Raw genomic sequence first — 23804 nt, forward strand, 5'->3', positions numbered from 1 at the left:
AGACACAGAACGCGAGGCAGGTTCCAGGCTCTGAGCTGTCAGCACAGAGCTCGACGCAGGGCATGAACTCACAGACCGCGAGATCATGACCTGAGCCGAAGTTGGACACTTAACGGACTGAGCCACCCAGGCGCCCCTCTGCTCATTGACTCTTTAAGTAAAATTCCCTATCTGCCTAAAAGGCCAAAAATATTTAGTATCTTGAATAGAAGGAAAGTATTTTGAATAGAAGATAAAAAGGATAGTCTGCTCAAAATCCTTTTTTCAACGTCTGTCTTCTGAAAGAAAAATTCCTGAGCGTGTGGCCAGAATATAATCATCACCCTTGATCCGGGTTAGGCATTCACTCGTAACAGATGTAATCCAATGCAGCTTTTTAGAACTAAGTATCCAGTGAACAGAAGTCTGCAACTCCTCCAAAATCACGGAGGTGAGGAGTGGACAAGGGAAAAGGATTTGCTTACAGCGGCCGAGTTGCCCTTGTGACTTTGTGCCCCGCCCTACCTCCACTCTCTTCTCAAGGGACCATCCTCCATCCCGGACCTCCCCGCCACCTAACAGTCAAGCCCCAGTCAAGGCACATCTTCCTCCCGTGCGCCTTAACTCCTGTGAAGAGCACCATGTCCAGAATGAGAAGAGGCTGAGCCTACAACCTCCTCTGTGGCATCTTTATTTTTCTGATACATAAACAAGGTGAACACGGCCAGAAAAAATCAGCTGCACTGAAACACTTCAGCCAGTCATAAAACAGAGGGCACATGGACACGGAGGGGTGATGGCAGCAATTCCAGACCAGCTTCCCCCAAGGGGCTTGCACCCCAAGCCCACAACCAGAGGCGCTCTGGGAAGGACCGTGCAGTACGTCTCTGGTGAGGAGGGACACGAAGGACCAGTCACAACAGGAACTACAGCCGGGCACGAGTTTATTATTGGCTCTTGGCCTCACGCTCCTGCTTGATGAAGTTGATTAGCCCATTGGTAGAGACGTCGTGAGAGGTCACTGGGCTACTGCCGTCAAGCTCAGGCTCGATTTTCTTAGCCAGCTGCTTTCCCAGCTCCACCCTGGCAGGACCATGAGAGAGAATGGTAAGAGGAAGGTTCGAGCATCCCCAGTGGAATCTGTAAGCCTACCCATAGGCATTCTCCACCCTCCCCTTGAGGAGCAGCGACTCACCCCCACTGGTCAAAGCTGTTGATGTCCCAGATGACGCCCTGAACGAAGATCTTGTGCTCGTACATGGCTACAGAGGTGGCACATGGGGCACATTAGGGCTCTACCAGCTTCAACCAACCTACCCCAGGCCAGGACCTTCCCTGCTCACTCACCAATCAAGGCTCCCAGAATGAATGGCGTGAGCTTGGTGAACACGATAGAGTTGGTTGGGCGATTTCCTTCAAAGACCTTCAGAAAACACCCAGGAATGCCCCCTGGTTAGTTGTGATCCCCAAAATAACTTAGAGGGGATGTACAGACCTGTGATCTGTGAGGAAAGCCCCTCCTGTGTAGGACAAGGCAGGCATGCCATGAATCCTTGCCCTGACCTCACAACTTTTTCCTTCCGACTCCAGGATGCCACCCACGTGAGGAGAAGTCCTGACCTTATGTGGCAACAGCTTCTCAAAGTCCTCTGGACTCTTTCCTGCGGCCTGAAGCTCCTTCCGGGCCTCCTCTGTCGACTTCCCCCTCATCAGGGCCTCAGTCTGGGCCAGAAAGTTGGCCAGGAGGATCTGACAAGAGAGACACCCAGTTCTGCCTGGAAATACTGTCTGAGCTTCAGGCAGAGGGGCAGGACTGCCTGGCGATTCTCAGCTGGGGACAGTCCCAGCCTAGGTCAGGTTGCCAGCCCCCAACGTAGAGCTCAGCTGGAGTGAGGGGGGACAGCAGGTCACATCTGATAACATGGCAGAGTAGCTAACGACAATAACTACCCTTTCGGGAATATGCATGACTTGCCAAGGACCCTGCCAGAACTTTAGCAATATCTGTAAGATTCTGAGGGGGAAAAGCATCCCCTCTTTCCTAGTTGAGCCTCAGTCTCCCCAAGTCAACAGCACAGAATCACAGAGGTACAGAGGGGAAGAATCAGAATTCAAACCCAGGTCTCTGATTCCAAGGCCTGTGCTCACAGTAACCCACGATAGTCTGCACACCCAAGATAAGGTGCACTCAGTCCTCTTCAAAGCCCTTGTCCGGTTTTCCCATTGGCTGCTGCGGTGAGCAGGGTCTTGGCCTCGTGATCTTTGCCCGCTCCCTGCTGTTGCACCTATGTAGGTTACAGGGCCTGACAAAAGGGATCTTACAGATGGAATGAAGGTAACAGACCTTGAGATAGGGATAGGTAGAAAAAAAAGCAGAAGAGGAAGGCAAAGGAGTCGGTCAGAGAGAATCAAGAGAAGCAGCAGGACAGAATTGAAGCTGGAGAGGGACTCAACCTACCACTGCTGGTTCTGAGATGGAGAGCGCCACAGGCCAACGTGGCTTCTCAGAACTGAGAATGACCCCAGCTGCCATCAAGGAAACTGGACCTTGGTCCTACCCTGAGCAAAGACCCAGTGGAGCCTGCTGGACTTCAGATCCATTGAAACTGAGATAAAAACTGGGTGTTGTTTTAAGCCACTACGATTGTGTAATTTGTTGTGGCAGGAACAGAAAACTAGTATAACTGCCAAGCAGTGCATCAGCTCTTTAATAGTTTGGGTGTAATGTGAGCCTGACCAAGTGTGAGGAGAGCCTGGATGGGGCTCTTACCTTGTGATGCAAACCCTTCCTTATTGGGTGCTGGGTCTGGACTGGGATGAGGAAGTCACAAGGTATCATCTTGGTGCCTGTAGAGGGCACAGTGGTCACTCAGGTGCCTACCCTAGCCCACAGGGGCCACCTACATGGCCGACAGGAGAGTGCTGACCTCCCGAGGGAGAAGTCTCTGCCAGTGGGCTCTCCCCCTCCCCAGCAGCACCCCTGCCAGAGCCAGATGGGCCCTACCTTGGTGGATAAGCTGGTAGAAGGCATGCTGGCCGTTGGTCCCTGGCTCCCCCCACACAATGGGGCCCGTCTGGTGGTCCACACGAGTGCCGGACTTGGTGATGTACTTCCCATTGGACTCCATGTCACCCTAAAATGGACAGAAACCCAGCCGTCTATCTGCAAGTCTTGCTTTTCTTCAGGCCCTGTGCCAAAATCCTGCCTGAGATGCACCAAGTTTCCTGCCCTGCCCTGTGGGCTGTCATCAGGCAGTTCCTTTTATCACCACTTGAGGACACAAGCTTTCTGGCTTAGAGCACTGCAGGAAGGACCCATGACTGGGGGAAGGCGGGGATGGAGGTCTGAGGAGGGCCTCCCTATGAGCAGGAACCAGTCATGGTATACTTAATTGATGTGTGTTTTTTTTAATGTACATTTATTTATTTTATTTATTTAATATTTTTATTTATTTCTAGGGGGGAGAGAGAGAGAGAGAGAGCGCGTGAGCAGGGGAGGGTCAGAGAGAGAGGGAGTGACAGACTCTGAAACAGGCTCCAGGCTCTGAGCTGGCAGTCAGCACAGAGCCCGACGCGGGGCTCGAACCCACGAACCGCGAGATCATGACCTAAGCGAAAGTCGGACGCTTAACCGACTAAGCCACCCAGGCGCCCCAATGTACATTTATTTTTGAGAGAGAGCGCAAGCTTGGGGAGGGGCAGAGGGAGAGAGGGAGACACAGAATCTGAAGCAGGCTCCAGGCTCTGAGCCCAACACAGGGCTCGAACCCATGGACCAAGAGATCATGACCTGAGCTGAAATTGGACACTTAACTGACTGAGCCACCCAGGTGCCCCTCAAGTTTATTTAGGTGATCTCTACACCCAGTGTGGGGCTCGAACTCATGACCCTGAGATAAAAGAGTTGCCTACTCGGGGTGCCTGGGTGGCTCAGTCGGTTAAGCATCCGACTTCGGCTCAGGTAATGATCTCACAGTTCGTGGGTTCGAGCCCTGCGTCGGGCTCTTTGCTGATGGCTAGCTCAGAGCTGGGAGCCTGTTTCAGATTCTGTGTCTCCTTATCTCTCTGACCCTCCCCTGCTCACGCTGTCTCTCTCTCTCTCTCTGTCTCTCAGAAATAAATAAAACATTAAAAACAAAAATTAAAAAAAAAAAAAAAACAAACAGGGACAGGTGTGGAAGGGCCCCCTCAAAGAGAATGTGGACCAGGAGAGATGCTATTTGGTCCCTGGGGGCTCTGGAGATTTGAGGGGCTGCAGAGGCTGTAAGTAGCCCAAAGAGGCACCACAGACTGGGGGTAACTGCTTTTCCAGAGGAACTAAAGCAGTGCAAGCCACAAGGGTCCCGGCTGATGGCCCCGACCCTATCGCAGGCACACAGTGATGGCCAAGGAAGAATTGACCCAGCTGAGACCCATGCCCTGAGCCATGCCAGGGTCCGACTGGCCCCCATGATAACCAGTCATGCCCCTCCATGGTAGTCAGACTTGGCTAACACTCAGATCAAACAGACCCTGGTAACAAAGTTCCACCCCGAGACTCGAAACAGAGTGGGCCCTGGCTATACCCAAAGGCAATGGGGGAGAAAAAGCCCCTGGAGGGGCAGGAATCTGGGCACCTGGGCTCATGGGCCTCCCAGGCCCCCCACAGGCTGACCCCGAAGCCTGGCCTGGCAGCTGGTACCTGCTGGAAGTAGGCGGCAAAGCGGTGCAGGTACTGGTCGTAGGGCAGCATGGCCTGCGTCTCACACCCAAAGCAGTTGATGTACCAGATGCCCAGCAGGGCCAGCAGGACGGGGGCGTTCTTCTCCAGGGGCGTCGTCCGGAAGTGCTGGTCCTGAAACAAGAGCAGGGTCGGTGAGAGCCGAGCAGCTGCCGGGGGAGGGAGCCGGGCCAACGCTGGACCCACTAAATGTTTCTGCGCAGAGAACACAAGCCTCAGCACTTACCATCCAGTGAGCCCCTGAGAGCAGCTGCTCGAAGTTGTCAAATCCTACGACACAAAAGCAGCGTCAATGGAAATGGTCATGCCCAGTGCCCTCCTGGCAGTGGGCATAGCTTCTTCTGGAACCAAGGGAAGGCTGAGGTGCAGCCAGAAGAAAGAAGACCTGGGGAGTCCTGGGCCTACAGAAAGCCTTTCTGATCAGAGTCTGCCCACAGGGCAAAGGCAGATCGAACTTCACCCACCATGGGAAAGGACAGATGGCAGCTGTGAGGGGCAGAGAGAAAGGCCAACCTGCAAGCCCAGGAGAAGAGTCAGGCCTGCCCTCCTGACCTGAAAGAAATGTTCCAGCCAAGGGCAGAGAGGCCAGCAGCCTTTGTGGGGTCAGGAAGGCATTTAGGGACCTGAGACCCTCACCCCTGACCTTAGACCACAACATCGTCTCTCAGACTAAAACACACACTCACCCACATGCAGTGCGATGGAGAGTCCAATGGCTGACCACAGCGAGTAGCGTCCGCCTACCCACTACGAGAGACAGGAAAAGGTGCTGAAGAAGGGTTGGCGCACCCCGCCCCCCTCCCTCCTGCCACAAAACTTGCCCCCTGAAAGCAAGGCTCTTCCACAGGTGCAGCATGGAGGGCCAGGCCCAACCCACCTCTGGGAAGCAAGACAGCAGGCCAGGCGCTGGCAACTCTTTGTGCTGACCAACAGGCAGACTATGCGTGGGACTGACCAGAGCCACAAGACTCAACCGAAGACCTTACCATGGCTGGCCCTGTCTCCTCAGACACAGACAGACCCAGAGCGCCTCATACCTGCACCAGGCCCGGCCTCCTCTTCCTCCGACAGACCCAGCGCCTCATACCTGCACCAGGCCTGGCCTCCTCTTCCTCCGACAGACCCAGCGCACCTCATACCTGTGCCAGGCCTGGCCTCCTCAGACACAGATCCAGCCCTTCATACCTGGTACCAGGCCCCATCTCTTCAGACAGACCCACAGACCCAGTGCCTCCTACCTGCACCAGGCCTGGTCTCCTCAGACACAGACAGACCCAGCCCTTCATACCTGGTACCAGGCCCCACTTCCTCAGACACCAACAGACCAGCATCTCCTACCTTGCCAGGTCCAGCCCCCTCAGACACTGACAGACCCAGCGCTTCCTACCTGTGCCCAAGCCACTCCGAATACTGACAGACCCGGCACCTCGTACCCAGAGCACGCCCGGGAGCCTCAGACACTGACAGACCCAGCAGCTCATACCGGTGTTTGATGGTGCCTCGTGAGACACTGACAGAAGCAGGGCCTCACCCCTGTGCCAGGCCTATTCAAATACCGACAGACCCAGCCCTTCATATGTGTGCCAGCCCCACCTCCTCACACTCTGACAGACCCAGCACCTCATACCTGTACCAGGTCCCGCTTCCTCAGACACTGAGCGACCTAGTACCCATACCTGTATCCAGCCTCTCTGAACACTGACAGACTCCACATCTTGTACCTGTGACGAGCCCACCTACCTGGACACTAACAGGTCAGAATCTCACACTAGTGCCCGGCTTGGCCTCCTTGGGCAGTGACAGACCCAGCACCTCCTCCCTGTGCCAGGCCCTGTCCTCAGACAAACCGATCCAATGCCTCATACCCATGCACAAGTACACTTCCTTGACAATGAAAGATCCAACACTACCTGCCTCCTCAAATACTAATATACCTGGGCTTGGCCTTGCCCCTTAGGACACTGACAGACCCAGTGCCTCATACCCAAGCCTAGGACTGCTCCTGGGACAGTGACAGGCCCGGAGCTCATACCTGATAGGTCTTGTCAGCCTCAGCCCCAAGACATATATAGGCCTACCATTCACACAGAGTGCACACTTCACTCTGTTTCTTCCCAACACACTCACATCTTCCTAATGGCTATTTATGGAGCACCTACCACGTTCCTAGCACAGGCAACAGAAACAGCCCATGGCGACTCCCCAGATGTGCAAATGAAATAATCATGCCAATATATGGGAAATGAGATACAAGTGTTTGGGAGAAAGGAAATACACCAGTGAAACCAATTGTAAAAGAAATCTGAGGAGTGCTTGAGCTTGAGCTTGGATCTAAAGAATGAGCAGGCATTATCCAGGAAAGCACTGAGTGGGGAGAAGCATTCCAGCAGCCAGTACAGCATATGTGAAGGTCCTGTGGCAAGAGCAGCCTTCCTCAATAGTGAGAGAATTAAGCCCCACAGAAAATACTTTCAGTGACTTCACTTCTCAATTCTCCCAAGGATGATCTCAGACTAGTACCTTCCCAGAAGCAAAGAGATGATGATTCATTACATGCCCTGGATGCTCTGGGGCATTAGGGCTTAATTCTCTACTGGAGGCCCGTTGAGACAGGCCGGGCAAGAGAAGCACAGCACATTCTAGATGAAAGAAGGAGCGCGAGCTGGAGGGTAGTTGCTGAGAGGCAGTGCTAGAGAATGCAGCAGGGAGTGCCAGCGATCATCAGGAACATGACGGTCCCCTGGATGGGGGTGCAGAGGACTGATTCAGGAGCTTCAATCAAACAAGGTGAATTGAAAGAATGAGAGAATCAAGTGAGGCCCAGAGGTTTCTGGCTTGGGTAATGAGATGAACAGTGAGGCCCTTCACCTCCCCCAAACAGTCCAGGTTTGGGGGAACCTTACCTGACAGACAACAGTCCCAGGGGCCAAACCATGCCTGACACAGGCTCTCAGATCTCATCGAACAGACTCAGTTCTAGAAAGCGGACTGCCAAGCAGCTGATTTTGGCTGAGCCAGGTCATTAGACCTCACTTTTGGAGCCTGGCAACTCCAGCATCTGACCTGAGCCTGTAAGACCTCCACCTACACACATGGTCCCTAGAACTCACTTTCCCTGCAGCGGCCCTTTCAGATCACACCTTACAGCTCCTCAGTCAGTTCAGCGTTCTATGCCTCCCCCACCACAAACCTCGCTTTACCTAACTAGTTATAATTCTGTTATTTTCCTCACCTGAGTAACTCAGACCCCAATGCTACAGACCCCACCTTGGACTGGCTAGAGAGCCTCAGGCCTCTGCAAGACCATGAGCTCGGCCTATCATGCGTGACCAGGGTACTGGCAACAGGAAGCTGATCTGGCCAAGGTATTCCATTTGTCCTACCTGATCCTAAGGGTCCCCAGGCAGACCCAGGTACACATACGTATGATGACTCTGGCTTTCCCTTGAGGGCGGCCCAAGCTATGAAAACCATACCTGATCCTACCACCAAGGACCCCTCTGCACCTGGCCCACATTCTCAGGTCTCACCGGCCACACCAGTTATGCATTCCTCGGCTGGAGCTTGCCTACTCATTTCACCTAACAAGCCCAGGGATGCTAACTTGTACTTGACCCCAGGTGACAAGAACCCACCTAAGATCACACTTCTATACCTCTGCCCATGTGACTCTGGATCTGTAGACTCACGGCACTGCCTGGATGCAACGAATTCGCCTGGGAAGTTGCCCACCTGTGTCCTGCTCCAGTACCTCATACTCCAGGGTCACACACCTGGCAGAGGCAGGCTCCAGAAAGCTCAGTGGATGCACCCAGCTCCCCATATCTATCTGTGTTGGACTCCTCACATCTCAAGCGACAGACCCAGGCGCACTTCCCTAAGCCCAACTCGGATTCCTCACACCTTTCTGAGAGACTCAGCTCTATCTAAACAGGCCTGACCCCAGCTCCCAGGCCTAACTGGAGAAACCAGCTCCATGTCCTGTGTCTGACTTGGCTCTCCGCATCTTGTATCCAACGTTGGCAGCCACTGCTTGACCTGGCACCAACCCCTCACTGAGGAGCCTCAGACCTCATCCGACACAAATATCTCTGTATACCAGTGCTCTAGCCGCTCCCCCCCACCCCCCGCCCCTTGAGATGTGGCTCTCCCTCCCTGGGACTAACCCATACTCCCCAAGCCTCCCCTCTAAGACCTGGGTCGGCACACCTGAGCCAGAACCATGTTCCAAGGACCTCACCAACAAGACTCAAGTGTAGATCTCTGGTTCCAAAGTCCATGCTTGAGAGAGCCACATCTACCTACTCAGGTCTAACTTAGGGCTTACAGACCTCCCCTGAACCTCACAGTGTTCTGTCCACCTAAAGACTCCAATGCTGTGGGACTTGCCTGTGGCCACTCCACCTACCCAGGCTTAACCTCCTTCAGGACCCACCACAAAGATCCAAGGGTACATACCTTTGCCTGAATCCAGCATCTGAGAGTCAACTCAACCTCCCTCACCTCCCTCCCCAGACCACACCTGCCTATCGGTGCTTGACCATGGCTCCTCAGCTCAACCCTAGTTCTTCAGACCTTCTCAAGACATTACACTTGGCAATGGGCTTTGCTTACCTACCTCTGACCCTGGCTCTTCAGACCACACCTGACAGACCAGCTCCACCTACCTTTGCTTGATCTTGGGTCCTCAGACCATACCTGGCAGGGCAGATCTGCCTGCGGCTTCTTATACTGCAGTTGGTGGGCCAGCTCTACTTACCTACATATAACCCTGGCTCCTTACACTGTACTTAGCAGGCCAGTTCTGCCTACCTGTGTTTGACCTTGGCTCCTCAGACCACACCTGGCAGGCCAGTTCTGCCTACCTGTGCTTGACCTTTAGCTCCTCAGACCATATCTGGTGGGCCACTTCTACCCACCTGTGAACAACCCTGGTCTTTAGATCACACCTGGAGGGCCATTTCTACCTACCTGTGCTTGACCCTGGGTCCTTAGACCACACCTGGCAGACCAGATCTGCCTACCTTACATGCCTCTGGGTCCTTACACTGCAGCTGGTGAGGCAGCTCTACCTACCTGTGCTTGACCCGGGGTCCAAACATAGACCATACCTGGTTGGCCATTTCTACCTACCTGTCTCTGACCCCAGCTCCTCTAACCTGCTGGGCCAGCTCTGCCTACCTATGCTTAACCTTGGCTCCTTAGACTGTACCTGGTGGGCCAGTTCTACCTACCTATGCTTGACCCTTGCTCCTCAGACCTCACCTGGCAAGCCAGATCTGCCTACCTGTGTTTGACCCCAGTTCTTCGGACTTGACCTGACAGGCCAGTTCTACCTACCTGTGCTTGACCCTGAATCCTTAGACCATGGCTAGTTCCACTTACCTATACTTGACCCTGGATCCTCAGATTTCACCTGGTAAGCCAGTTCTACCTACCTATGTTTGACCTTGGTTCCTCAAACCTTACCTGGTAAGCCAGATCTGCTTACCTGTGTTTGACCCCAGTTCTTTGGACCTGACCTGACAGGCCAATTCAACCTACCTGTGCTTAATTACCACTGGCTCCTTAGACCTCACCTGGCAATCCGGATCTGCCTACTGTGTTTGAACTCCGTTCCTCAGACTTAACAGGCTAGTTCAACATACCCATGCTTGACCTTAGCTCCTCAAACCACACCCAGTGGGCCAATTCTACCTACCTATGCTTGACTTTGGCTCCTCAGACCACAAATGACAGTGTGGCACTACCTACCTATACTTGACCCTGGTTCCAGAGACTTGACCTGGCAACCAAGTCTGCCTACCTGTACTTGACTTCAGTTCCTCAGACTTCACCTGACAGGCCAGTTCTACCTACCTGTGCTTGACCCTGGCTCCTCAGACCTTACCTGACAAGCCAAATTTGCCTACCTGTGCTTGACCTCAGTTCCTCAGACTTCATCTGATAGGCCAGTTCTACCTACCTGTGCTTGACCCTGGCTCCTCAGACCTTACCTGACAAGCCAAATTTGCCTACCTGTGCTTGACCTCAGTTCCTCAGACTTCATCTGACAGGCCAGTTCTACCTACCTGTGCTTGACCTCAGTTCCTCAGACTTCACCTGACAGGCCAGTCTACCTACCTGTGCTTGACCTCAGTTCCTCAGACTTCACCTGACAGGCCAGTCTACCTACCTGTGCTTGACCTCAGTTCCTCAGACTTCACCTGACAGGCCAGTTCTACCTACCTGTGCTTGACCCGGGGTCCAAACATAGACCATACCTGGTTGGCCATTTCTACCTACCTGTCTCTGACCCCAGCTCCTCTAACCTGGTGGGACAGTTCTACCTACCTGTGCTTGACCTTGGCTCCTCAAACCATACCTAGTGGGCCAGTTCTACCTACCTATGCGTGACCCTGGTTCCTCAGATCTCACCCAATAGGCCAATTCTACCTACCTTTTCTTGACCTTGGTTCTTCATATCATACCTGGCGGTCTAGTTTTACTTACTTGTGCTTGACCCTGGCTCTTAGATCATACCCGGTGGGCCAGTTCTACCTACCTATGCTTGACCCTGGTTCCTGAGACCATACCCGGTGGGTCAGTTCTACCTACCTGTGCTTGACCTTGGCTCCTCAGACCATACCTACTGGGCCAGTTCTACCTACCTGTGCTTGACCTTGGTTCCTCAGACTTCATCTGATAGGCCAGTCTACCTACCTATGCTTGACCCTGGCTCCTCAGACTTCACCTGACAGGCCAGTCTACCTACCTATGCTTGGCCTTGGCTCCTCAGATCATACCTGGCGGTCTAGTTTTACTTACTTGTGCTTGACCCTGACTCCTCAGACTTCACCTGATAGGCCAGTTCTACCTACCTGTGCTTGACCCTGGCTCCTCAGACCTTACCTGGCAAGCCAAATTTGCCTACCTGTGCTTGACCTCAGTTCCTCAGACTTCATCTGATAGGCCAGTTCTACCTACCTGTGCTTGACCCCGGCTCCTCAGACCTTACCTGACAAGCCAAATTTGCCTACCTGTGCTTGACCTCAGTTCCTCAGACTTCATCTGATAGGCCAGTTCTACCTACCTGTGCTTGACCTCAGTTCCTCAGACTTCACCTGACAGGCCAGTCTACCTACCTCTGCTTGACCCTGGCTCCTCAGACCATACCTGGTGGACCAGTTCTACCCATTTATGGTTGACCCTGGTTCTCCAGACCTCATGTGCTAGGCCAGCTCTGCCTACCTGTGTTTCACCTTGGTTCCTCAGACCTCACCTAGCGAGCCAGTTCTACCTACCTGTGCTTGACCCTGCTCCTCAGACCTTACCTGATGAGCCAACTCTACCTACCTGTGCTTGATCTTGGCTCCTCCAACCACCCTTTGTGGACCAGTTCAACCCACCTGTACTTGACCTTGGCTCCTCAGATCATACCCGGCAGGCCAATTCTACCTACCTGTGCTTGACCCTGGTTCCTCAGACCATACTTGGCTGGCTAGTTCTACCTACCTATGCTTGACCCTGGTTCCTCAGACCTCACCTGGCAAGCCAAATCTGCCTACCTGTGCTTGACTCCAGATCCTCAGACATCACCTGATAGGCCAGTTCCACCTACCTTTGCTTGACCTTGGCTCCTCAGACTATACCTGGCAATCTAATTTTGCTTACCTGTGCTTGACTCTGGCTCCTCAGACCATACCTGGTGGACCTATGGTTGACCCTGGCTCCTCAGACCTCACTTGCCAGACCAGCTCTTCCTACCAGTGTTTCACATTGGTTCCTCAGACTTCACCTTGGTAAGTCTGTTCTACCTACCTGTACTTGACCCTGGCTTCTCAGACCATACTTGGTGGGCCAGTTTTGCCTACCTGTGTTTGACCTCTGGGTCCTCAGACCTCGCCTGGTGGGCCTGCTCTGCCTACCTGTGCTTGCTCCTGGCTCCTCAGATTGGACCTGGTGGGCTAGCTCCACCTCCCAATACCTCTCCGTTGCTCACATCTCCTCTAAGACATTCAGTTCTTACCAGGGCTTGACTGTGACTAAGAACTCACTGGAGAGACTGAGTGTTGTGAACCTGCCCTCATCTTGGCTCCACAGACCTTACCTGACAAAACCCTGCTGTACTCACCTATGCTTAACTCATACTGACACTCTCAAGGATACAAACCTCTGCCAGATACAGACTCCATAGGTCTTTCCTGAGAAACTCAATTCCATATACCTATACTTGGCCATGACTCATCAATCTTGCAAAACAATTCTACAAGACAGGCAGAGATGCAGTTCTATCTGCTGATCTTGACCTTACTTAGGAGATCCAGATCTAGTCACTGGTACCCAATCCTAGCTCCTCAGATCTCACCTGAGAGACTGAGCCCTATTCTCAAGACTTCATATCCTCAGAGATCACCTCAGAGATCCAATTCTTTCCAGATAAGCCTAATACCAGCTCCTTAGGCCTTACCTGACACATCTGGTCTACCAACGTATGCCTAAACTCAGTAGTGAGACAAAGTTGAATGAACCTAACCATGGCTTTTGAGGTCAGCCTACCTCTGATTGCCTTTGGTTTCATAGATGTTACCTCAAAAACTCAACTCTACCCACCTGTGCTTGACCCCAGCCCCTCAGATTCAGAATACAAACCAGAGCCTGCCCTCAGCATTTCAGACCTTACCTGGTAGAAACCCAAAGTACAAATCTGTATCTCACCTCAACTCTTCACCTGAGAGACCCATACCTGACTACATGCCTGAGCCAGACCCAGAATTCATGGATGCAGGTCCCCTTCCTGTGCCTGACTCCAGCTTTTCAGTCTTTTCCCAGGGGAGCCAGGACCACCTCCAGGATCACCAAGTTGTACACGACCAGAACTGCTGGATGTCACCTGAGGACACAGCTGTGACCCGGACCTGATCGTGGATTCCTAGTCCTCATTTATCAGACTCAGCTGCCTCTGCCCTTTCCCAGCTCCAGTGTCCTTACCTGAGCAAGCCGCTTCTACCTACATGTGCCAAATCTCGGCTCCTCAGGCCTCCCGAAGAAACCTAGTTATACGCACCATGCCTGACTCCAGCTCCCGAGACCTCAGACAGATGTGGCTCTACAGACCACTCCTGGCCGACTCCACTGCACAAACTTAATCTGAACAGATACCTCCCTCAGATGGGACAAATTCCTGGCTGCTTACCTCAGCCTGAGGGTCGACTGATGAGAGCCCCTTGGTGCCTGAGTGACTTGGGCCGCAGACATCTCACCCTATAGACATGGTCTCTACTCCTTTATCTGCCACGAGCCTCTCAGGCCATACCTTACCAACATGGCTTCTGTCTCTTCTTCACATGCCCCAACTCCCCAGTCCTCACCGGGTAGGACTTGCTCTATTCCTAACTCTCCCTCACCTGGGCCATGGAACCCCACCCCAGCCAGAACCCAGTGCCAGAACCCTGGGCTGGTTGTGGACCGCCAAGGCCTCTGCAACCCCGAGCTCTGCTTACCACACATGGTCAGGATGCCGAGAGCCAGGTAGCCGATGTGGCTCAGGGGGCTTGCATATATTTGCCTAATTCTGAGTTTTAATCGCCTCATTTGAGTGATCAGACACCCATGACCTGATGTTCACTTTGCAGAACGAGTCAAAAGAGACCTGATGTATGCAACTGTCCCATGCCAGGGACTTCACCTCACAGATCCAGGTTAGAGTACCTGTACATGACTTTGGCTCCTCAGACCTCACCTGACAGAACCATCTCTAACTACTGGTGTCTCTTCCAGAATTCACAGACCTCATCAGTACCTTTACCTGTCCTGGCTCCTCCTCCGAACTCACCTGCACCTGTCCTGGCTCCTCTTCAGACCCCGCCAGCCAAAGTTAGCTTTCCAATGTGAGCTGACTCTGGCTGAGCCCTGAGAAGCCCCACAATTTACCACCCTCCCTCTGCCTGGTCCCGACACACGAGGCTACCCCACAACTGACCCTAACTACCCAGGCCTCACCACTTCTATGTCCCCCTGCGAGACTGGACTCTTCTGATCTTACCTCAGAGCCAGTAAGATATTCCCTACGTCTGTCCTGACCCTCTGTCTCACCTGAGAGATACTAGCTCCAGAAATTTCACCCTCCCCGGCTCCTCAGGCGGCACCTCTTGATTCAAAACAATACACATCCTTAGTGACCAAGGCAGGCCTCTCTTGCAGCCACTTTTATGTGGTATGCCTGGCCGGGCCATGGAAGCCTTCACCGGGCCCACCTCGGTCACTCAGGCCACACTGCCAGCACCAGCCCCATGCCTTACTCCAGGCCTTACCTGGGAGACCTGGGCCTCTCCCTAAGCCACACCCCACTTCATCTCTGCACGCTGGGCTGTTACGGCCCACACAGGGGTGACTGGCAGGAGACCCACTTGTTCCTGACCACCTCCTGTTCAGGCTCCAGATCCCAGGAAGGAGATAGAAGGCGCCTCCCCTACTTTATCAGACATGCAACGTTTGTTAGAAGCTGCATGGTCTCTCTCGACCGGGGTTCCTCATCTGAGCCACAGGACGCAGAATATGATTTGAGTGACTCTTCTCAATTCTTCCAAGGATGGCACATAATCAGTCCCATTCTGGAAAGAAGTTAACTCATTACACACAACAGATGCCTTAGGGCCTCAGGGCTTCATTTTCTCCCAGACTCCAAGGCCTTCAGAAGTTTCAGAAGAGATCACATCTGTGGATGCGGCCCCCGAGCAAACAGCTTCCAGTCTAAAGGCCTGCAAACAGTCTCAGTGGGAAAACTCCCATTGGACGATGCCCCCTTTGGTTCGCCTGCCCCGGTCACGTGTTAGAACAGCGCCCGCTGCATTCACAGCACCCACACTGCACCCTGCACCCCGAGGCTCCCCAGCATTCCATAGCCGGAGCCCTTCCCCTGCCAGGGCCACGCTCAGGCAAGCCGCAAGGAGAGGTCCTGCCCACTGCTTGGCACCAGCTATGGCTGTAGCAGAGGTGAGTCCCTGACTACCTGCTGCTAGGGCCGCTCAGGCGACGTCTGCTCTGCAGGCTGCCTGACAAGGGTCTGTGCAGGCCCTAGGCCTGGCGCCTCCTCTCTGCCACCTGCTGGCTGGTTCCACCCCTCCCGAGCAGGCCTGCCCAGGCACACCTCCTGCCTCACCCTGCCCCTTGGCCTTTACGGATTGCGGCTGCAGTTCACAAAAAGGTCAACACTGAGAATAACTCACAACCTCAAGTTTAGAGAAGGGGGGTAGGGGTGGCTCCAGTTACCCCATGGTGGGGGCCGTTGGCAGGCGCCCAGGGGAGTGTCCCCAGGGCCTTGCAAGCTCAGCCTACCCTCCGTGGAAGCGGAGCCCTCATCCCAGCTGGGCTGCTCCTGCCTCACAAGCCTCTCCGAGGGCCTCTCAGCCATTTCCCAAAACTAGGCATGCAGCAGGCGCTCAAAAATGTTGACCTGACCTCACAAGCCCCTCATCTGTGGCTCAGTGGTCACGCCTGGCAAAGGACACACAATTCACCCAGCGCAAGGAAGTGTTTTTACTTACATCCCAGAACTCGAACATGTTTTGAGGGTCAATCCCAAACTCCTTCACTTTGGCCTAAAAAGGGGCAAAGGGAGGGAAGGAAGGAAGCCTATGTTAGCTGGACCGGAAGAGGAGCTCCTGGGTGCCAGGTGTCATGCCCCTAAGCTGTGGGCAGACGGGGCAGGGCCGGAGCAGCCAGCAGGCCAGGAGCCAGCAGCTTTCACTCTCAGAACTAGACATGGGCCGGCTCGTGCCCAGCAGCAGCCGCAGCCTGGTGCCTGCGAAGCCCTCCCATGAAGGGAGGCCACGCGCCCGGCGCAGGGACCCGGGCCACGCACTGCCCTGCAAGCCCCACCTCCCAGACCTGTCGGGGTGGAGAGACCAACCCATCCAGGAAGCACGGGTAACAGCCAGGGCGGGAACCACCCCCAGGCCATGGGTCACACAGCCAGGACACCTGTCTAGGCCTTCCAGTATCTGAGATGGTGACCCTTCCCCAGGAAGCCTTTAGGAGATGGCTTCCTATTCCTCAGGCACTCTGTCCCCTGTGCACACAGGGGGAGCAATGCTTCTGTAGTCCCACAGGAGGGGACGCCCCCACTGACTAGCCTGGACTCTGCCAGCAGGAGGCAGACAGTGGTGCTCTGGTCAGCCAGCATTAAGATGAGCTCCTGCCTCCCCTCCGTGGGCAGGGCAGCCCGGAGGCAGGGGTGGGGGGTGGATAGGAGGGGCAGAGGAGATGGTGGGAACTGTTTGGAAAACCGGAACGTGCTTCCAGCTCTGACATGGCCCCGTGCAAAGCCCACCAGACAGCAAGTGCTCATGAGGTTTGCAGCTCCCAGCACAGAGCCCCACCCCCCACCTCACACAGCCCGGGGCCGGGCAGTGTGAGAACTGGCAGGCAGGAGACCGGTGTTCTAATCCCAGCATCACTGACTCATGCAGTCAGTGGGCAAAAATCCTTCACAGGGCTTAACGTCCTTATGTAAGAAATGGGATGCACTCCCCACCCCTACCCTGCACATCCCACGTGGGGTAGGCCAGTGGTAGGGTGGCAGAGGCCACGGAGGTCATGCGTGTGGAGCGTTCTGGATATCTGTCAGGCCCCGGGGGCAGGCAGGGTCAACGGGATCTCTCTGCAGTTGCACACATGTGATGGCAGGAGGCAGAAGGGACGCGGGGCAGCCCACATCCCTCCTGGGCAACCGACCCTTCTATCCCATCAGCCCAGCCAAGGTCCCCAGACACGCAAATCCCATCCCAGCTGAGTATTCTGATTGACTGTGACACCTTGACGGGGCCTGGGCCCTCCCAGGGGGGATGTCTGGGAGCCCACGCGGGCACTTACCGTGTTGGTAGACAGGGCAACAAAGTGCTTCGCCACTGCAGAAGGCTACAAGAGACAGAACCAGGTTACACCGAACCCAGCCCAGGGGGCCGCCCGAGGGTAGTGAGCCTCCCATCTCTGGAGAAACCGAGGCCCTGGGTGGGACTGACTGCTCCCAGTACTGGGCTCTGAGGCTGTTGGAGGAGCCCCATGTCAAGGTCAAGAAGACAAGGAGTCAGAGGCCCAGCCTACCTCACAGACACACAAGGCCCAGGGTCCTATAAATAAATGGGTGTGGCCAGGACTACAGAGGATCCTGCAGGGACAAGGGACCTTACAGTGCCCTCAGCTAGTTAGAGCTGGCACACCTGACCTGTCTGGGACTGGCAAATATCTTAACCGGAAAAGATGGGCACCAAAAGAGGCCGCCTCCTGCCGCCAACTTCAGGAGAAATAGGGCCACGTGGAGCGTTAGGCTTGGCCGCCCAGGTGGCCAGGCAGGCCCACCCTGTCCTTCCAGGCCCACGCAGTGCCCACCACCCACGCCGGCACTCACATCCTTGGCAGACAGGAGAAACCACTCCTTCGCGGTCTCCGCATTCGTGATGGTCTCCTGGGTGGTAAAGGTCTGCAGCCAGAAAGTAGGGCAATCAGGGTCGCTGTGACCCGGAGCCAGGCTCAGTGGCGGAGACCATGTGGGTGCCCAGTTAGCACAAGGAGCAGTGACAGTCACTCCACACAGCCTCCACCCACCTGTCCCCAAAGCCACAGTGAGTGGCTGTGTCTGAGGCAGGGGCCTGAAGCAGTACCATGAAGCTGTGATTCGAGGACTTCCCAAGCAGAGGAAGAAGAATCCTAGTGAAAGCCACACACCCACCCCACTCCTCCACCACAGGTCAAGGCCAAAGCGTCTTCCAGCAAAGGGGCTGTGGCCACGCCGATGGGAGTAAACAGGGCATAAATGGTCACAAACAAGACCCTTACATTATCTGGGCAGGGCTCTGGGGTCAGAAGGGAGCAGACAGTAAGGACAGATCTCTCAGGCAGACAAGGACAGTCCCAGGCAAGACACAGTTCCCACAGAGCAACACACGTGGCCTTAAGATGAAGGTTCTAACTGACCAGTTTGGTTTCCGTCAGGTAAACCGTGTCTGCTGCCTGACAAAGAACAGTCTGAGGGCAGCCACGGACCCAGTCCACAAAGCAGGACGCACTCGGAAGGGTCCACCCACCCAATGCCACCCAACACACACAGGGCTGGGGAGCCAGGCTGGGTCTGAGGCCCATACCTTGGAGGCGATGATGAACAGGGAGGACTCGGGATTCAGGTTGGCCAGAGTTTTGGCAATGTGGGTCCCATCGATGTTGGAGACAAACCAGACCCGAGGACCTCCTGAAGAGTATGGCTTAAGGGCTTCAGTCACCATGAGGGGTCCCTATGGGGAGATGTAGCATCAGAACACAAGACTCCAGGGCCCACAGAGATGGCGAAAGCCAGGTCTCACCCTGGAAAAATCAAGACTCGGGTGGGACCCCTCACCCCATCCCAAGGGAGTCCTCCTCACCAGGTCGGAGCCGCCGATGCCGATGTTGATGACGTCCGTGATGGGCTTGCCTGAGTACCCCTTCCAGTCACCGCTTCGGACACGCTGGCACAGAGCAGGGAGAGGCATTCAGCCCAAACCCCCAGAAATAAAGTGCTGCTCAAAAGCATCCTTACATCTCAGTCCTAACGTCCAGGCCCTCACAAGTCCCCCCTTGAGACAACACTGGCAAATCCCTGCCATACTCACCCCTCAAGCTAGACCCTATTTCATCATTAGCAAAGTGGGGGATGCCCCCATCTCTCAGTAACATTGTCAGAATTTGCCAAACGAGGGTGAACTCTCAGCAGAATCTAACATGTAAGAGACTGAGAGACGTGAAATGCCAATGACTAGGGCGGGTGCCAGGGACAGGGCCATCAGACATGCAGCCAACATCCACACGGACCCCACTGCTTCCTGTCTCCTGGTGTTTTACAAGGCTGCACACCATCCCCAAGCTGAATAAGGGACCTGTGCACCAGGTCAGGATACAATAACCCCTTAGTCGTGTTAAAGGAACTGCCTGGCTTCCTGGTGCGTACAATAAACTGCAAAAAAAGAAAAACTAAAGGAAAAACTTTTAAACAAAGCCAAGGATTTTTGAGTTTAGAAATTTCTAGCTTCTCCAGACAACAACAGGTGCTAAAATTAAGAGATGGCTCCTTGGCAAAGATCAAATCCAGGGCACAGTGAGAAGGTGAACCAGAGAGTGTGGCTATAAAATGCTTTTAGACCTCAGAAAGAGCTAAAGTGGTGACACAGAAAACATTCTGGTCAAAGATCAGGCTTCTGAGGAAACCCAGTCTCAAAAACAATGGTAGAAAAGGCCTTGTCTTGAAGACATTTGTAAGTATGGCTTTTACCTGATGGAGTGAACCCCCCACCACCCTCAGTAAGCTTCATAGGAGACCCACAAAGTGTGTAAGACGATTGAATTATCAGAAACACTACCAGGTTGGACTGAAAGGGCCAGAGATAGTTCAAAAGGAAAAGAGGGCTTTAGATACTCACATTTCTATTTTTTTTTAACGTTTATTTTTGAGAGAGAGAGAAACATAGCACAAGCAGGGGAGGGGCAGAGAGAGAGGGAGACACAGAATCCGAAGCAGCTCCAGGCTCTGAGCTGTCAGTGCAGTGCCTGATGGCAGGGTTCAAATTCAGAGACAAGATCGTGACCTGAGCTGATGTCAGAAGCTTAACCAACTGAGCCACTCAGGCATCCCTAAATACCCACATTTCTATGGGCAGTAAGCAGGCCGAGAAAACTATGTAGCTGCAAACAAAAACTACCTATCAGGTAAAAAGAATGAATGAGGGCAAGACCAAAGTCCTTGAGAAATGATTCCTAGGCCTTGAGTCCTAACCAAGCAACTGCCAGTATATGTCCGGCTGGATTTCAAAATGGTTTGGACCCATGACTCCTGTGTGCCTCCCATTTCCCCTCTCTTTGAAAAGGAATTCTCCTGTATCAGTTACCCTAAACCTACCTCACTGTTGTACTTTGGGTGTGTGAGGCGGAAATAAATTGTTTCTTTAATTCACGTGTCTTCACACCAAAAGGAAGTGTAGCTGAGCTGCATTAAAGGAAACGCAGGTACTGCTATACCTCTACCTCATTCAGATGATGGGGTTCTGGACTTCCAGCTGATCCTGAAATGGGGTATGGCCTTAGGAGAAAGTGAGTAGGGTGTTCTCCATGTGGAAGGAACATGAATCACTCACTGGGAGCTAGAAGGCAGGCTATGTAGCCAACTCCCAAGATGTCTCCCAGCGGTCCTCACCTCTGGGCATTACAGTCACGACCTTATGTCGTCCCCTCCTCCTTTGATCAGAACTGACCTGTACAACCAACAGGGTCTTACAGAAATGAAAGATGTACTTTCACATGCTAGTTCAAGGTACTCAAAGACCCTGAGGCACTCTGTCTTGCTCTCCCTTGGATCACTCACTTTTGTTACGAGGACGCTCTGCTGTACAGAGTTCACAGGTAAGGAACTGAAGCCTCCCCAAAGCCAGCACTAATCGCCAGTGAGTCATCCTGGATGCAGATTCTCCAGGCTCCATCATGCCTTCAGGTGAGTGCTAACTGTGGCCAACATCATGACCACAACCTATGAGACTAGAACGAGCCAGCACAGCCACTGCGAATCCTGACTCACGGAAATGTCAATCGTTGTTTTCAGCTGCTAAGTTTTGGAGCAATTTGTTATACACCAATAGAAAACTACTATGTCTATCTTTCCCCAAACCAGTAAGACCCAGCAACTTTTTTCTTTTTTGAAATAATCAGGCAATCAATTGTCATGGGAAATTTTCAATCAATACAGAAATAAAATTCTTCAGCTTCTCAACCCTCCATCTCACTGTTTAAGTTTTGTTACAATAAAGGATCCCAGAGAGGAAACTTGTATGTCTTTAATAGGACTACATACATTCGACCAGATGGGGTTTTCCAACACATGACAGTTCTGCAACTTCCATTTCCAACTTCACAGCACATCCTGAACAGCAGGGCAGGTTAAGGTAATAACCGTAGCTCCCTAATACCTAATGGTGCCTGGGACTACAATATATAAATACATACTGACTTTACTAATTAGTTCATTGATAAATGAGCTCGGATCTTTTTTTTTTTTTTCAATTTTTAAAAAAAATTTTAAGATTTGGGGGGCCTGGGTGGCTTAGTCGGTTAAGCGTCAGACTTTCGCTTGGGTCATGATCTCGTAGTTCGTGGGTTCGAGCCCCGCGTCGGGCTCTGTGCTGACTGCCAGCTCAGAGCCTGGAGCCTATTTCAGAGTCTGTCACTCCCTCTCTCTCTGACCCTCCCCTGCTCACGCTGTCTCTCTCTCTCTCTCCTAGAAATAAATAAAAATATTAAAAAAAATTTTTTTTTAAGATTCTATTTTTAAGTAGTCTTGATAGCCAACACGGGGCTCGAATCACGACCCCAAGTTCAAGAATCGCATGCTCAACTGACTGAGCCAGCCAGGTGCCCTGAGCCCGCTATAATCAGGATCATGGCCCCTTTTTTTTTAATGTTTTATTTATTTTTAAGAAAGGGATAGAGACAGCAAAGCAGGGGAGGGTCAGAGAGAGAGGGAGACAGAATCTGAAGATAGGCTCCAGGCTCTGAGCTAGCAGTCAGCACAGAACCTGACTTGGGGCTTGAACCCACCAACTAGAAGATCATGACCTGAACCAAAGTTGGATGCTCAACCGACTGAGCCACCCAGGCACCCCGAGGATCATGGCGAACATCCTCAATCTGACCTTGGCAAACTTCTAACCTCGGCACAGCCACAGGGAGTGTTCCTCACCGTAGAATTGCTGCCACTCAGTAGCTTTTTTGAACTATAAATACCCCATCAGCCTGAGTCAGATATCCTGCAGCCAGCTCTACAGGAGTGCTTTCCTGGAAACAGCTTCCCGGACAGCCAGGACCACACTCTCCACGCGGCGGGCCTGAGCACGCATGTGCTGACGCATGTCAGCTGCACCACTCACCCCTGATGGCCGGAAAGGCCCGTTCCTACACCCAAAGACCATCACAAGTACTGACCACTATTAAGGAACATTCTGGAATCCAGACTCCCATCAGGATCCCAACCCTTCCTCACCCTACAAAGTCCTACTCATTTGGCCAGACCTCCAGGACTGATGGCCAGATCACTCCTGCGGTCTGAGGTTTGAAATGGCTCTTAGCCAAAGCAAGCAGACTTGGGCCAGCCACAGGTGGGGGTCACTGCTCCCAGGGACAAGCTGACCAGAGCCCAGATTATCACTCCCAGAGCATGCGTAGCCCATACATACACTGTGCACGTGTGCGTGTACATGCACGCACACACACGTACATCACCCCTGTACCCCAGGCTGGAGGATGTTCACTAACCCTTGCAGAATCACCCCTGGGCCACACACTGAGGCAACAGTGGTTGATGTGGGGAAATCTCTAGCTGATCCCTGAGGCAACCTCTACACCATCCACCACAGGAAAAGGAGACACCGTTATGTACACCTACGTGGACGCAGGGACATTTCTTACTCATTTACAAGTACGGACAAGGTGCAGAAAAGTGCAAAAAATGAACCTGTGTGTGTATGCATGTGTATATACGTGTTTCAAAGAGTAGGAGAGAGATGTACATATACACACAGCACATGCATAGGAAGCTTTCAGAAGGTTTCACAGAAAATGCTGTAAATGCTGCCTCTGGAGCACAGGCTGGCATCACGGTCAAGGAAATGTTAAAATGAATTTATCATGGCTCAGTGGATTGAGCGTCCAACTTCAGCTCAGGTCACGATCCCACAGCTTGTGAGTTAGAGCCCTGTGTCAGGCCCTGTGTCGGGCTCTGTGCTGACAGCTCAGAGCTGGGGGCCTGTTTCAGGTTCTGTGTCTCCCTCTCTCTCTGCCCCTCCCCGATGCTTGCATGCGCTAGCGCTCTCTAAAATAAACATTAAAAAAAAAACAACCCACTGAGTTCATCTAGGTCTAGACTAAAACATAAGGGCATGTTGCTGGGGGCGCTTGGGTGGCTTAGTCGATCAAGCGTCCGACTTTCGCTTAGGTCATGATCTCGCGGTTCGTGGGTTCGAGCCCCGCGTCGGGCTCTGTGCTGACTGCCAGCTCAGAGCCTGGAGCCTATTTCAGAGTCTGTATCTCCCTCTCTCTCTGACCCTCCCCTGCT

General features: G+C 53.3%; 1 protein-coding gene and 1 long non-coding RNA gene across 7 annotated transcripts in view; both read right to left on the reverse strand.

Moving 5' to 3' along the window:
- Positions 1 to 653: 653 nt before the first annotated feature.
- Positions 654 to 23804, reverse strand: part of GPI (glucose-6-phosphate isomerase) — a 26953-nt gene continuing 3802 nt past the window's right edge. The window contains exons 5-18 of the mRNA XM_039231962.1: positions 19096 to 19179; positions 18820 to 18966; positions 18087 to 18158; positions 17552 to 17596; positions 16225 to 16278; positions 5386 to 5446; positions 4926 to 4969; positions 4661 to 4813; positions 2984 to 3113; positions 2750 to 2826; positions 1600 to 1728; positions 1327 to 1402; positions 1175 to 1241; positions 654 to 1062 (exon numbers count right to left, since the gene is read on the reverse strand). Coding sequence (XP_039087893.1) covers positions 927 to 1062; positions 1175 to 1241; positions 1327 to 1402; positions 1600 to 1728; positions 2750 to 2826; positions 2984 to 3113; positions 4661 to 4813; positions 4926 to 4969; positions 5386 to 5446; positions 16225 to 16278; positions 17552 to 17596; positions 18087 to 18158; positions 18820 to 18966; positions 19096 to 19179 — 1275 coding nt within the window. The 3' untranslated portion in view covers positions 654 to 926. The remainder of the gene's footprint in view (positions 1063 to 1174; positions 1242 to 1326; positions 1403 to 1599; positions 1729 to 2749; positions 2827 to 2983; positions 3114 to 4660; positions 4814 to 4925; positions 4970 to 5385; positions 5447 to 16224; positions 16279 to 17551; positions 17597 to 18086; positions 18159 to 18819; positions 18967 to 19095; positions 19180 to 23804) is intronic.
- LOC120231736 lies at positions 8850 to 16218 on the reverse strand. 6 transcript variants are annotated; one of them, XR_005528398.1, is made up of 4 exons: positions 12296 to 16218; positions 12194 to 12238; positions 11297 to 12140; positions 8850 to 10927 (listed from the first exon to the last, which is right to left on the reverse strand). It is a non-coding gene; the product is annotated as an uncharacterized LOC120231736 (long non-coding RNA). The 6 variants fall into 6 exon arrangements; XR_005528397.1 differs by having other exon boundaries at positions 11297 to 12238; XR_005528396.1 differs by having other exon boundaries at positions 11297 to 12224; positions 12278 to 16218.

Source organism: Hyaena hyaena, unplaced genomic scaffold (genome assembly GCF_003009895.1).
Source record: "Hyaena hyaena isolate Hyena2069 unplaced genomic scaffold, ASM300989v1 scaffold_61, whole genome shotgun sequence".
Classification (NCBI taxonomy): Eukaryota; Metazoa; Chordata; class Mammalia; order Carnivora; family Hyaenidae; genus Hyaena; species Hyaena hyaena.